The following is a 12,627-nucleotide window of genomic DNA, read 5'->3' as shown; positions in this document are numbered from 1 at the left end:
GTAATGTATCAATATTGACTCATCAGTTATAACAAATATACCAAGTAATGCAACATGTTCATATTAGGGGACACTGTATGGGGGGAGAGGGAGGGAAATAAGTGAACACTCTGCACCCAGTCTTTCAATAATATTGAATATTGTTCTTTTGAATATTTCAGTACACCTAAAACTCTAAAAATTAAAGCCTCTAATTTTTTAAAATGTGTATGAAGAGAGCCAATGATGATATTTGGAAAACACCAATAATTAAGAGCTGAATGGAAGAAGAGGAGGTGAGTTTTTAAAAAGGAATAAAAAGGAATGAATTCCAAGCTACCGAGCTGGCCGTCACAGCCAACTGTCAATTGTTACCGAAATCATTTGACGGAGGCTCCCTGCAATCCTCAATCCCATCGCATAAGAATCCAAGAAAGATTAAATATAAATGTTCCTAATGCGTGTGAATGTATTTAGCTGATGCCTGTGCAATCACCACTTTGGGGGCCACATGAACAGCAGCAACTCCATGTCTTTCAACCTAGGACATTCACAGGACATACAAGGCATTTTCCTGCTCTTTCAACTCCTCTGTAATCACAGCTGAATGAGGAAGGAGAGGAAGTCACAGCCATGCTTGGCGGCCCCATTATACATTTGCGACCATTTGCTTCCGGTGACCCTTGGGCCCACCGGGTGGTCCCATGCCATTTCTCTGTCCCACCCGCTGTCTCATCTCCCAAGTGACTCCTATGCACCTCCCTTGGCTTCTCAACTTCCATCTCCCTCTCTGACCTCCCCAAATGCATGGGAAAACTCCTTCGGTTGGCTTTCCCTGGTGGGGGAAGTAGACAAAACTTTTAGACTCTGTAAATGCAGCATCTCCCAACTCACCTCATCTGCAGCCGTATTCTTTGGAGCTCGACAGAATCATAATGATCATGAAATTGATACACGAGAAGCTGGGGCTCACCCTTTTGAAGACCAGAGAACAGATGTGTGATGGTGCTCAATACTCTAAGTCCACAGCCCAGAACTTTACCTGCCAATCCCTTCAAAGTTTTGTAGCCGTTTGCCACATGTATCTAAGGTGGCATCACACCACAGTAACGCTAACCTCTTTTTTAACCTAAATGACAAGTAGAGGTTCTCTCAATGATCACTTGTCCAAAATGTAAATATTCATTTCAGTTCTTCTGACCTAAGTTCCAGCAGCTGCACTAAATTCCATGTTATTTTAGAGGATTGCAGGGTCAGCTTCAAGTACCAGTAATGGTAGACTCTGTGGGCACATGTGTGTATGCATGTGTACATGTGCATGTTTGTGCATGTGTACATATGTGTGTACATACAATCTTCTTCATTTTCAGTGTGTGCTAGAGTAGATGCCTAGCACACAGCAGCAACTAAATAGATGTTTATTAAATGGAAGTGTAAGTCAATGAATGGATGAATCTTTAACAACAGAGCTTCTGACATATGAGTCAACCTTTAATGCAGCCTCAATGGGGGATGCATGATTTTTAGCTTCGGTCATTCATGGTTAAGTTCTACCATGATGACCTTGGACAAGAAACCTCACTTTTCTGAGATCCAGATCCCTTATTCACAGAACAGGGCAGAACTATGTATCTACTCTGCAAGTTTGAAATTAAAAATAGTAATAATACATGAAAGGCATTTGGCCACAGATTTTTTGCTGCCAATAAATGGTATGCTTTATGGCTGTCCTTGTTTATAATTCTCTAACACACACCCTGAGGGTTTTTTAAACTCATGGAAACTTACTGTTAGCAAATAAAGTACTACAAAGTTTTAAAAACTCTAATCAGTAAAGGTAAAAATTTGGGGACGTAAAGATAAAAATGAAAGCAAGACACAGTCATTGGGCTAAGAGTTGGGTGGTTGGTGATTACGGAAATTACACAGGATGTGGAGATACACAGGGTTCCTCCAGGACTGAGATGGGGGCCTTAGAAGGGACCCCAGAAGACGATCATAAGAAAAAAATATGTATATAAAGAGAAACTCTAAATAACTCTAAAGATTAAAAAAAATCTTGGAAAGTGTTATGGACTAAATTGTGTCCCTCTAAAAATTCATATTTAGAAGTCCGAAGCCCCAGGATCTCAGAAGGTGATTGTGTTTAGAGTTGGGGTCTTTAAAGAGATGATTAAGCTCTTTCCGACATTTTTCCATGCCTCCATGATGGTACGCATGAACGTCCTGGCAGATGCTCTCAAGGGCAGCAACAATGCCAGTAAGAGAGGCAAACACCAGGTTCTTCTTAGGCTCTGCTCCAAAGTCATCCTCCGGTTTCTAACTGTGATGATGAAGCGTGTTTACATTGGTGAATTTGAAATGACTGATGATCACAGAGACGGGAAGACGGCTGTGACCCTGACGGGCAGGCTAAACACGCGTGGAGTGACCAGCCCCAGACGTGACGCACAACTCAAAGATCTAGAAAAATGGCAGGATGATCTGCTCCCGCCCTGCCAATTTGGTTTCAATGCACCAACAACCTTAGCTGGCATCGTGGACCATGAAGGAGCAAGGCGAAAATACACAGGAGGGAAAACCCCAGGATTCCTTTTCTAGGGAGGTAATACACACATGCAAATCAAGTGCCTCAGAGGGGAAAATAGGGAGAGGTAACTAAGGCAAAACAAGGCTGTTGGCGTGGGCCCCACTCCAGTATGACAGATGTCCTGTTAGGAAGAGGAGGGGAGGACGCGGTCATGTTCAGAGGGATGACCACGTGAGGACATGGGGACAGATGGTGTCTACACTGCCCACACCTGGATCCGGGACTTCCCACCCCGAGACTGTGAGTCAGTGAATCTCTGTTGTGTAAAAGCCCCAGCCTGTGGTGGCCTGAGCGGACTAAGATGAGGGTCTAAGAACTACCGTGTATCCCACACCCCCGAATGGACCCTTCCTGAACTAGATCTCAGCCAGTCACGTTAGAGTCTTCTCCTTCGTGCTTACATGTGTCTTGGCAGGTCAGCTTTCCATATTGCATTTGAAACTTGCCCGGGTACAGAAGAATATAGTCTGCAACTTGCCCGATTCTCTCCCCTGCTTTCATAATCCATGTGCTTGTGCTTCAGGGACAGGACATAAACAGCACATCCTCTCTCCATGTTACCGATTAAGATCACCATAGAGATTGCTGTAGCAGATGCTATGTTTATATTAAGTTTACGAAAATTCACCAGGGACACAGGCTCCATAAAATGCACAACACGACACAACCTGCTGATATCAGGATAACCATGCTATTTTCTATGTTGCAGAGGCTTCTTTGAAACAGAGAGGGTAGCGGTAGTCACTGACGAAACTTTCACTCGGTGCCACTGCGGGCCAGGTGACCACGGGTGGCGGAGGAGGAAAGAGGGCTGAGTGGGACTTACTGCAAGTAAGAAATGGAGGGAACAAGGAGACCCAGAGCCCAGTCCATTATATGGGGCACGCTGTATTTCAAAATGTGTCTCTTGCAGTTACTAAGAACTGTATGCCATGATATCGGATCGTTTGTGTTTACTGGTGGGGGAAACAGACACAACTAAACTTGCATTCTATTGGGCGTGTGGCCTCGGAAGCAGTACCATGGGATTCTCTCCATCCTCCCTCAGCCTTCCCTGGGCTCTTACACCCACTTTATCTTTTTCTGCCCTTTCCTCTGCCTTCACAGCATTTCCTTCGGTCCCCACAACCGCCCTGGCTTCCTTGTTACTTTTTCCTCGTCTCCTTCATCCTTCCTCCTCTTCGGATTTCTGTTCTCCTTGCCTGGGTAGCTCAGTGGGTTGAGCGTCCACCCTTGATTTCAGCTCAGGTCACGATCTCACAGTTCATGTGATGGAGTCCGTGTTGGGCTCTGCCTTGACCGTGTGGAGCCTGCTTGGGATTCTCCCTCCTCTCTCTCTGCCCCTCCCCTGCTCGTGCTCACTCTCACTCTCTCTCTCAAAGTAAAGAAATATTGACAAATAATAATAAAGTAAGAATAAAAACGTTGTGGTGGTTTTTCCTGTGCAACTGCATTTTTAAAAAGAGATGAACGGGGCGCCTGGGTGGCGCAGTCGGTTAAGCGTCCGACTTCAGCCAGGTCACGATCTAGCGGTCCGTGAGTTCGAGCCCCGCGTCGGGCTCTGGGCTGATGGCTCGGAGCCTGGAGCCTGTTTCCGATTCTGTGTCTCCCTCTCTCTCTGCCCCTCCCCCGTTCATGCTCTGTCCCAAAAATAAATAAAAACCGTTGAAAAAACAATTAAAAAAATAAATAAATAAAATTAAAAAAAATAAATAAAAAGAGATGAACTCCGCACATGCACACGTAAAAGGAACAAAAACAAAATGGACAATGAAATGCTTTTATGAAAATTAACGGGGTGATCCCTCACCTGGTAATCCAAGAATGTGAGTTCTGCAGAAACATCCCCCAAATGACAGATCCTCTCAGTCGTAGGACCCGGGGAGACATAGAGAAACAGTCCTGGATTTATAGTCTTTTAATATAACAATCCAGCCCGGCTATGAAACTGGGCCCACTGTATGTATCACACTCAGATTATTCCAACATTTTTTTTCTATCCCTGATGGAGACGTAATGGGTTGGAACACTTAACTTCCTGTCTTGGTCCCACATGGCGCAAGACCTCAGCGAGGAATTTCTCCAACTCACGCGGAAAGTCTGACAGTATCGTTTTCCCATCTTCAGAGAAAGCAAGGGGTTTGGTCTCACACTTTAGCAGAAGTATCACTGTAATCGTCTGAAGTACAGAGCTTGAAGAGAGTGTTATGCTCAGATATGGTCTGAGCAGGCTTCAAGCTGGGAGAGGAAGGGGGTGAGGTGGAGAGGAGTCCCAGTGAATTGTTCACAGCAAGCTAGATATCAGCAGGTGATGAGACAGGGAGACGGGTCTAGCTCCTGGTGGGGGGATGGTAGCAATTAGACGAGTTTTGGGGTCTCAGGCGGTAAAAATATTCATGACTTTGACTTCTTTTTCCAACTCTTATTACAAAGTATAAATTTATTCCATTTCTGAAGAAACTGTGAGGTGATTCACCAACTAATTATGCACTAACTTATTCATTTCCTTTAGGTTAAATGATATAAATTTTCCTCCTGAGATGCTTAACTGAGTCAAATTCACCAGAGTTTTTGAGGTGGGAGTTGGAAAGGGAGAGAGATGCTCTCTAATTACCTCGTATTGGAAAAGAGGTCACAGCTTGCATGTCCAACACTCACTAAGGGCCATTCTAGAGTTTTCTTCCCTTGGCAAATGAAACAGAAAGCCATGGTTAATTATGCTTTCCATTTGATATTGAATGCTTTTGGTTTAAAATTTCAAAGAAGCAAGTAAATTGGTGACAAGTCTCACTCACAGCGAGACTCTCTTCTCCAAGAAACATCTCCACGGCCGGTGTGGGGTGGCTGCGTGGGGCCAGAGGCTGGAAAGAAACAGCGGTTTGGAAACCATGAGGTAGAAGGTACAGAATCATGCGACAGTGACCAAGAGACCTGGAGACTGGTTTGTTCTTAAATATGGAGCCCATCAAGCCACTGACTGCATAAGAGCCCTCCCCCAGAAGCGTCAAGGACACTTGGAATTGGAAATTGGAATTGGAAAGCTGGCAGATGAAACTATTTCCTTGGCCAACCAGAAACAGTGGAGCCTGTGCCACAAATGAAACATAGGAAAAACCACCCAAGATATGCATTCGTTCCCTCGTTGTGGTGACAAGGGAAGGTTTATAAAGCCATCTACTCTGGGGTAAGGAAAGAGCAGACAATGATGTCCCCATGTTGTCAGATCAAAGAGCGTCGTTCACCATGGCACCACCATTGTCTTCATTTACCAATAGGAAAAACTAGAAGTGACCTCGCCTTCCTGGCACACATTCATCCCAGGAAGTGACCAGTCACCAGGACCTGCTGGCTTTCCAAGCCCTCCCACTCCGGCCGCTCCATCCAAGGCACATCGGTTATTATCTTGCCTTCAAGACTGAAACACCCCCGGGAGCTGCAGCCCCAGGCAGGTGAGACAAAGGCAGATAAGGACTCTAATCCCTTAAGAGCTTTTCCAGTGAAGATCACTGGTTTCCCCAAAGGAGATACTGCATTTGCTTGATTTTTACATGTAAAAAGTCCTCGATACAGTGGTTCAAGTTATTCTTCTATTAGTCAAAATGAAATTTAAGTCAAAATTGGTTTTATAAGTGTTATTATGACAACTTTGTTACTACAGAAAACTGTTGACCTACAAAGATCAAATACATATAAGCCTTAAAGACGTGATGAGAACAGGGGCGCCGGGGTGGCTCAGTCGGTTGAGTGTGCAGCTTCGGCTCAGGTCATGATCTCATGGCTTGTGGGTTCGAGCCCCGCGTCGGGCTCTGTGCTGAAAGCTGGGAGCCGGCAGCCTGCTTCGGATTCTGGGTCTCCCTCTCTCTGCCCCACCCCTGCTTGCGCTCTGTGTCTCTCTCAAAAATAAATAAACACTTAAACATTTAAAAAAAGAAAAAACATGACAAGAATAAAATTGGGTAAAAAATTGTTGTGAGCTGAGCGGCCAGCGCTGTGGGTACCATGGGCTGTGCACTCGGTGCTAAGTGCTCTGGAGTCTATGCTGCACTGAGGACTGTGTCCCGTGTCCTGTGAACCCCTCACTGTGTCCTATGCCCTTGCACTGTGCATCCCGAGATGCGGACTCTGTGAGTATGCGCACTCAGGTGTACTGGGGTCCTGTGTCCTGTGTCCTCTGCACCGTGGACCGCGCCCTGGATACTCTGTACCGTGTCCGTGCGTGGTGTAACTCACACGACCTGTAATTGCTAGTATTATACATCATTTCTTGACTGTGAGCTCTAACTGATAAAATTATTCACCTCAGCTTTCCCACTTTTTTGCAGAAAGAGGACAGCAGAATGTTAGTACAATGATTTCTGTGCACAGTTGACCCCTGAATCATGCAGGGATGAGGGACACTGGTCCCAGTGTGATCAAAAATCCACCTGTAACTTTGGACACCCCCAAAATTTAACTACTACTCACCTACTATTGACCCAAAGCTGCACTGATAACCTCAACAGTTGACTAACACCTATTTCATATGCATATATACTGTGCATATATAAGGACACATATACCGTGTTCTTATCAGAAAGTAAGCACGAGAAAAGAATGTAATTTTAAAAATCATGAGGAAGAGAAAACACATTTATAGTATATACTGTCTTTACTGGGGAAAAATCTGTGTGTAAATGGACTAGCACAGTTCAAACCTTGTGGTTCTGGGTTCAGCTACAAGTAGTTCTCCATAAATTATTTCAGGCAAATACTTGGTAATTGTGCTTCTGTGTATGTAATCCTACACAACTAAAAAATTTTCAGTACATCATATGGCAAGAATTCATCGGTCAAAAGGTTTCGATTGCAGTTATAATCTAAGAAAACGGTATATATTTTGGATTCTATATTTCTATAAAATTCTTCAAAGGCATTTTACTTAAAGGGGATGGCTTTTCTTAAGCAGAAATTTTCTAACTTTGTCCATTTGTTCTTCCTTATCTTCAGCCTTACTCATCACCTCTAATTTTGAAAACGTTGATTTAACAAAGCAAACTCACATTCTACTAAAACATCACTAGGAAATAAATCACTGTGAAAAAAGATATTTTTAAGAGAACTTTACTCGCCTAATAAAAAGACAAAACAGAAGAAGGTTAAATCCCCTTCTTAGCACCCCAAGGCCATGTCCACAGATGTCCATGGAACCAGTTTGAAGAGTTCTTCTCTAGAGGACTGAAGGCATTCTAAATTTTTTTTTCCTACGTTTTTTATTTATTTTTGGGACAGAGAGAGACAGAGCATGAACGGGGGAGGGTCAGAGAGACAGAGAGACACAGAATCGGAAACAGGCTCCAGGCTCTGAGCCATCAGCCCAGAGCCCGACGCAGGGCTCGAACTCACGGACCGCGAGATCGTGACGTGGCTGAAGTCGGACGCTTAACCGACTGTGCCACCCAGGCGCCCCAGGACTGAAGACATTCTAATAGGTAATCACTTTGTCAATAAACAGATGAAAAGCTGAAACACAGAAGAGCTGGTCCCAGCCCTCCGGCGCATGGAAAGAACAAATCTCCAGGAAGGACCATGTGCTCGTGAGGAAACAGAATCTGTCCTTCAGCCGCCCTTCCGGGAGCACGTACACTCAGCACAGCCAGGTAAAGGCTCTGAGGTCAAGTCTAGGTGCGGAAGCAGCTTTACCTGAGTCATTGCGGGAGAGAATCACGACCCTCAGGATCCGCAAGGCCCGATCAACCCAGGACCCTTCCAGGAGGAACACTGTGGCCTGGACAGGAAAGTGCCAGGTAACATCTGGAATGCACCTGCAAACCCTCCTCCCACCCTTCCAACAACAACTCATGCCATGTGTTTGGGTAAATGTGAACCAGGGAAAGGAAGATATTCAGGTCCGGGATCAAGTGGCACTGGCACCTCCAAGGAAGCCCGTGGCCACTTGAAATGCCCTGTGGCCCACCGGTCACGTGGGGCCTTAGCTCCTCAGGGATGCCGTCCGTCTCACGGGGAACTGGGCACCACGCCCTCATCTCGCAGTGTCCTCCAGGCCTGGGCGTATGGACGGACCAGAGACTGACGACAGTTGGCAGAAGTTAGGGTGACACTTGGCTGTTATGCTGGGGAGGGCCCAGGTAGAAGTCAGAGGGGGACTCCCTTTCCCTAAGAAACTTGTAAACAGGGAGCTGCGGAGATGAGAGCCGCCACAGACCTTCTATAGGCAGACACTGTCGTTCCCAGTGATTTACGGCACGTCTGATTGGCCTCTGAAGAAGACCCGTGTATCTCTGAGGAAACCAGCGCATTGCACAATTATTGACATCGACTGCTGCCACGTGTCTAGACACTTGACCCTTTCCCAAGGCAATTTAATACTTCGCCCGGCACATACCACGAAGCTGCTGATTCAGCGAGTGCATTTCTCCACTCATCTGGTGAGACAGAAAGACAGGGGCCGGGGGGCAGAGATGAGCTTAAAGCCACCCGCACACTTTTCTTTCACTCGCCAGGACAGCGATGTTCTATACTGGACATAACCTAATTATATCATGGTCTCTAAATGCTTGTTGTAATTTGTCATACGATTGTAGTGCAACTGACAAAATAATTAATTGGTGACCCCCAAAACTTTCGCACCATTAAAGTCCCAACGCACCAATATGGCAGAAATTGCAAACATGCACGAGACCCACAGCTTCCAGGTTACGTACTACAAAGAAAAACATCTAGGCAACACTTTGCTTCCACCAAATTTGAAAAATACATCTGCGGTGGTGCAGAAATGATGGATTCGTGTTGGGTAATGATCTCTGTGGGTTTCAGTCATTTCTGTTGAATATCTATTTCTCCAAGAAAGAGGAAGTAGATGATTTGGGACACAAGATCAGTCTTCCAAGACAGGTGCTAATTAATCCAGCGAAACCACAACCGGTATACTGAAAATCGATAAAGGCTCCCGGACAAGCAGAGACTTGGGGTGAGATTTGTTCAGTATTTCTTCATTACATTGAATGGACTCTCCACTATCTGATCCATAACCGATAATGAACCGTAGTGCTTATTTATAAAGCCCCAGTGTGAGACTTCAGACCTCCGGTGAGGTTTTTGGAAGACTTTGAAATGTCCTGTTTGTTTGTAGATCATGAAATATCACACCAGTCGGCACATTTACGTGTGAATGTGGAATATTTCTCTGCTAAATGTCAGATTTTAAAAAATCCCAAATAACAGACACCTGGGGGGCTCAGTGGGTTAAGCGTCTGGCTCTTGGTTTTGGCTCAGGTCACCATCTCATGGTTCTTGGGATCAAACCCCACATGGGGCCCTGCTCTGACAGCTCGGAGCCTGTTTGGGATTCTCTCTCAACCTCTCTCTCTTTGCCTCCCCTCCTCTCAAAAATAAGTAAATAAATAAATTTCTTTATGATCCAACGTAATAACAATTTCCTGATAAAGCTAAAGCTAGTTGTTATTTTGGATAATACTGTTGATTCTTTCAGCCAATAGAACACCTACAATTTTTCAGGCATGAAATATTGAGTCCTCAAAAGATGAATAAGCTATGCTTCCTTAATCGTGGACTACTTAGAAGGAAAAGCAAGTGATGTCAAATGTGCTACAAAAATGTTTTTGAGGAAAGACACGTGAAAGGGGGGTTGGGAGCAAGCAGCAGACGCAGGGACGACCAAAGAGACTTGGAGCAGGAGGCCAGCACGTCTATGGTTCAGAGCGTCAAGCAGAGCTTGTGTGAGCCCACCACCCAGGGTAAGAACCAGGAGTCATCAGTACAATGACATCTACCTTGGCCCTACCTTGTCGCCCACACATGTCCCCCGGAAAAGTACTCCTGTTCCCAGGAGCTCTCCAAATGGTGACTCAAACACCCGGGCTTGGTCTGCCATGTGGCTTTTTCATTTTTCATCTGTGGTTCCTAACATCATGATAATGGGGTTGTCTTCATGTCAGCCAATCAAATGGAGAAAAGAGACGGGTTATCGAACAGGACCTTTTTGACGAGCCAGGCTTGCGATATGGCACAAATCTCTCACGCTCGCAGCCCCTTAGCCAATTCTGTAGATGGCGTGACCGAGGTGATGGGGGTGAGCGGTCACTCCCCCACATAACCCCGTGTTCTCAGAGGGGAGCAGGGGTCTTCGGTGAGCACTTAACCTCCTCTGCCCCGAATCTCCATCTCTTTCCAGGGGGTGTTTCATTTGTTTCGCTAATATTTTCTTTCAGAGTTTTTTCAAGGTTGGTGGATGGGCCAGGAATTTTGTTCCGATTTCCCAGTGAAAGACGAAAGAACTACAGCAGCTTTTTACCACAGTGGCTCCACCAACTTTTAAAAAGAAGGATAAAACAAAAGAGGGGCCCAACCATCCGATTTCAAATCTCGTCAGATGGCTGCTGCGGTCAGGGCTGCGGACTTGGCGAAGGAAGAGACACACGCATCAGGCAGACCGAGTGTAGGGCTCGGAAGTGCACTCACACAAGTGCACCGAACTAACTGATTTTCCACCACCCGGCAAAGGCAATTCAACAGGCGAAAGACGGCATTTTCAGCCCATGATGCTAGAACACTAGGGTATCCATGGAATACGTATGCATATATTGACCGAACTCTACACCTTATACAAAAATTAATTCAGAATGTATCAAAGATTCAAATGTAAAATGCCCCACTGTGAAACTTTTAGGAAAAAAAAAAAACCCTTCAGTATCTAAGGTTAGGCCAAAAAAGTTTCTGGACCTCACACCAAAAGCCGGATCCGTAAAAGGAAAATGTGACACACCGAACTTCGTCACAAGTAGAAGTGTTTTTCTCTACGAGAGCCCCAGCTAGGAGATGAAAAGACATGACAGAGTGGGAGGAAGTGCTGGTAAACCGCGTGTCTGACAAGAAGCAGGGACAGAATACGGAGAGGACACGCAAACTTCAGCAGCAGGAGGGACGGGTACCGTTGACGCCTGGGTGTTTCAGGACCCACTCGCGGGCTTCCCACCGCACTTGGCAAAACACGCGCTTGCATTAGGACAGAAGAGCCGTGGCACTTGGAGACAGAAATCATCAGCCTCGTCCCAGGCTGTGGTTTAAGAAATCCACTTTAGGTCACGTCTGGGCATCTTATGCTCTGCCCATCAAACCTCAATGAAATATTGAAGGAGAAACCGACTTCATTATTCTACTCCGGAAAATCTATTCAAACTCGCCCGGCCCGCCACACACACGCACACTGTTATGGAAATCAATAATTCAGGGGGGGGTCTCTATAGACCCCTTGCACACGTGCGGTTCAAGTCCCAAGATGGTGGCCGCTCTGCACAGGGGGCAAGAAGGCTCCTGAGTAGATCAAAGATGGCATTTCTTTGGCGAGAGGCACACGACACAGCGTGTCTTTAGTCACATAATAGTCTTTCAGAGATTTTAGTTTGAGGGACGCGTGAAAGTAAATTTCTCATGGGGAACTTTAATTCAAATCGTAATCCTCCAACTGTATCGCATTTCAGGCTGAAATGGGGAAAGTACACCGAGGAATGGGTGACCCTTCCTACGGAGAAGCAGGTGTCCGTGCAGGGTGAACAAGAGGTGCTCGGCCAGCCCTCTGCTCCCACGCAGACGGATACGTGGCACCAAAGAGCAGCCACAGTGGGAATCTTGGTCCCCACCAAGTTTTAAAACGCACATTCATCACCGGGAGAAGAAAACAGCACCGTGCTACTATTGGCCTGGAGGATGTGACTTGTCTCCAGTCGACGGTTTGCAATTACACCCTTCCCGGTGTTCATTCGTTTTCAGAAACTGCATCATAGCTACACTGACAGCTCGGGCTTCGGGACAGGTGCACGTTTCCATCTAGACACGGAAGTCACCGCCGCCCCCACCCCCTTGCTTGTTCAGTAGGGCACAACCACCCGATCAGCAGACCATGCCAATGCATCCGACCCGACTGCGTCTCGTCCCTTCCAGTCTCCTGGACCCTACGTGGTATGGTCTCCACACCAATGAGCCCACGAATGTGCTGCTGGAATGCGACCGCCACGTTCACACACCCACCTGGGAGACGGTAG

The 12,627-nt window shown here is 46.2% G+C and overlaps 1 protein-coding gene across 1 annotated transcript; it reads left to right on the top strand.

Moving 5' to 3' along the window:
• The first annotated feature begins 2,184 nt into the window (after positions 1-2,184).
• On the top strand, positions 2,185-2,580 carry LOC125164190 (40S ribosomal protein S15a-like). The gene has a single exon (XM_047856742.1). It carries the CDS (start codon positions 2,185-2,187, stop codon positions 2,578-2,580), a length of 396 nt encoding a protein of 131 aa, XP_047712698.1.
• The last annotated feature ends 10,047 nt before the right edge of the window (positions 2,581-12,627 follow it).

The sequence above is a fragment of the Prionailurus viverrinus genome, chromosome B1 (genome assembly GCF_022837055.1).
Source record: "Prionailurus viverrinus isolate Anna chromosome B1, UM_Priviv_1.0, whole genome shotgun sequence".
NCBI classification, from domain to species: Eukaryota; Metazoa; Chordata; class Mammalia; order Carnivora; family Felidae; genus Prionailurus; species Prionailurus viverrinus.
This window is presented reverse-complemented; position numbering and strand designations above follow the sequence as displayed.

Excerpts from the sequence above, each read along its gene's own strand:
- LOC125164190 (XM_047856742.1), top strand. The coding sequence starts at position 2,185 with ATGATGGTACGCATGAACGTCCTGGCAGATGCTCTCAAGGGCAGCAAC.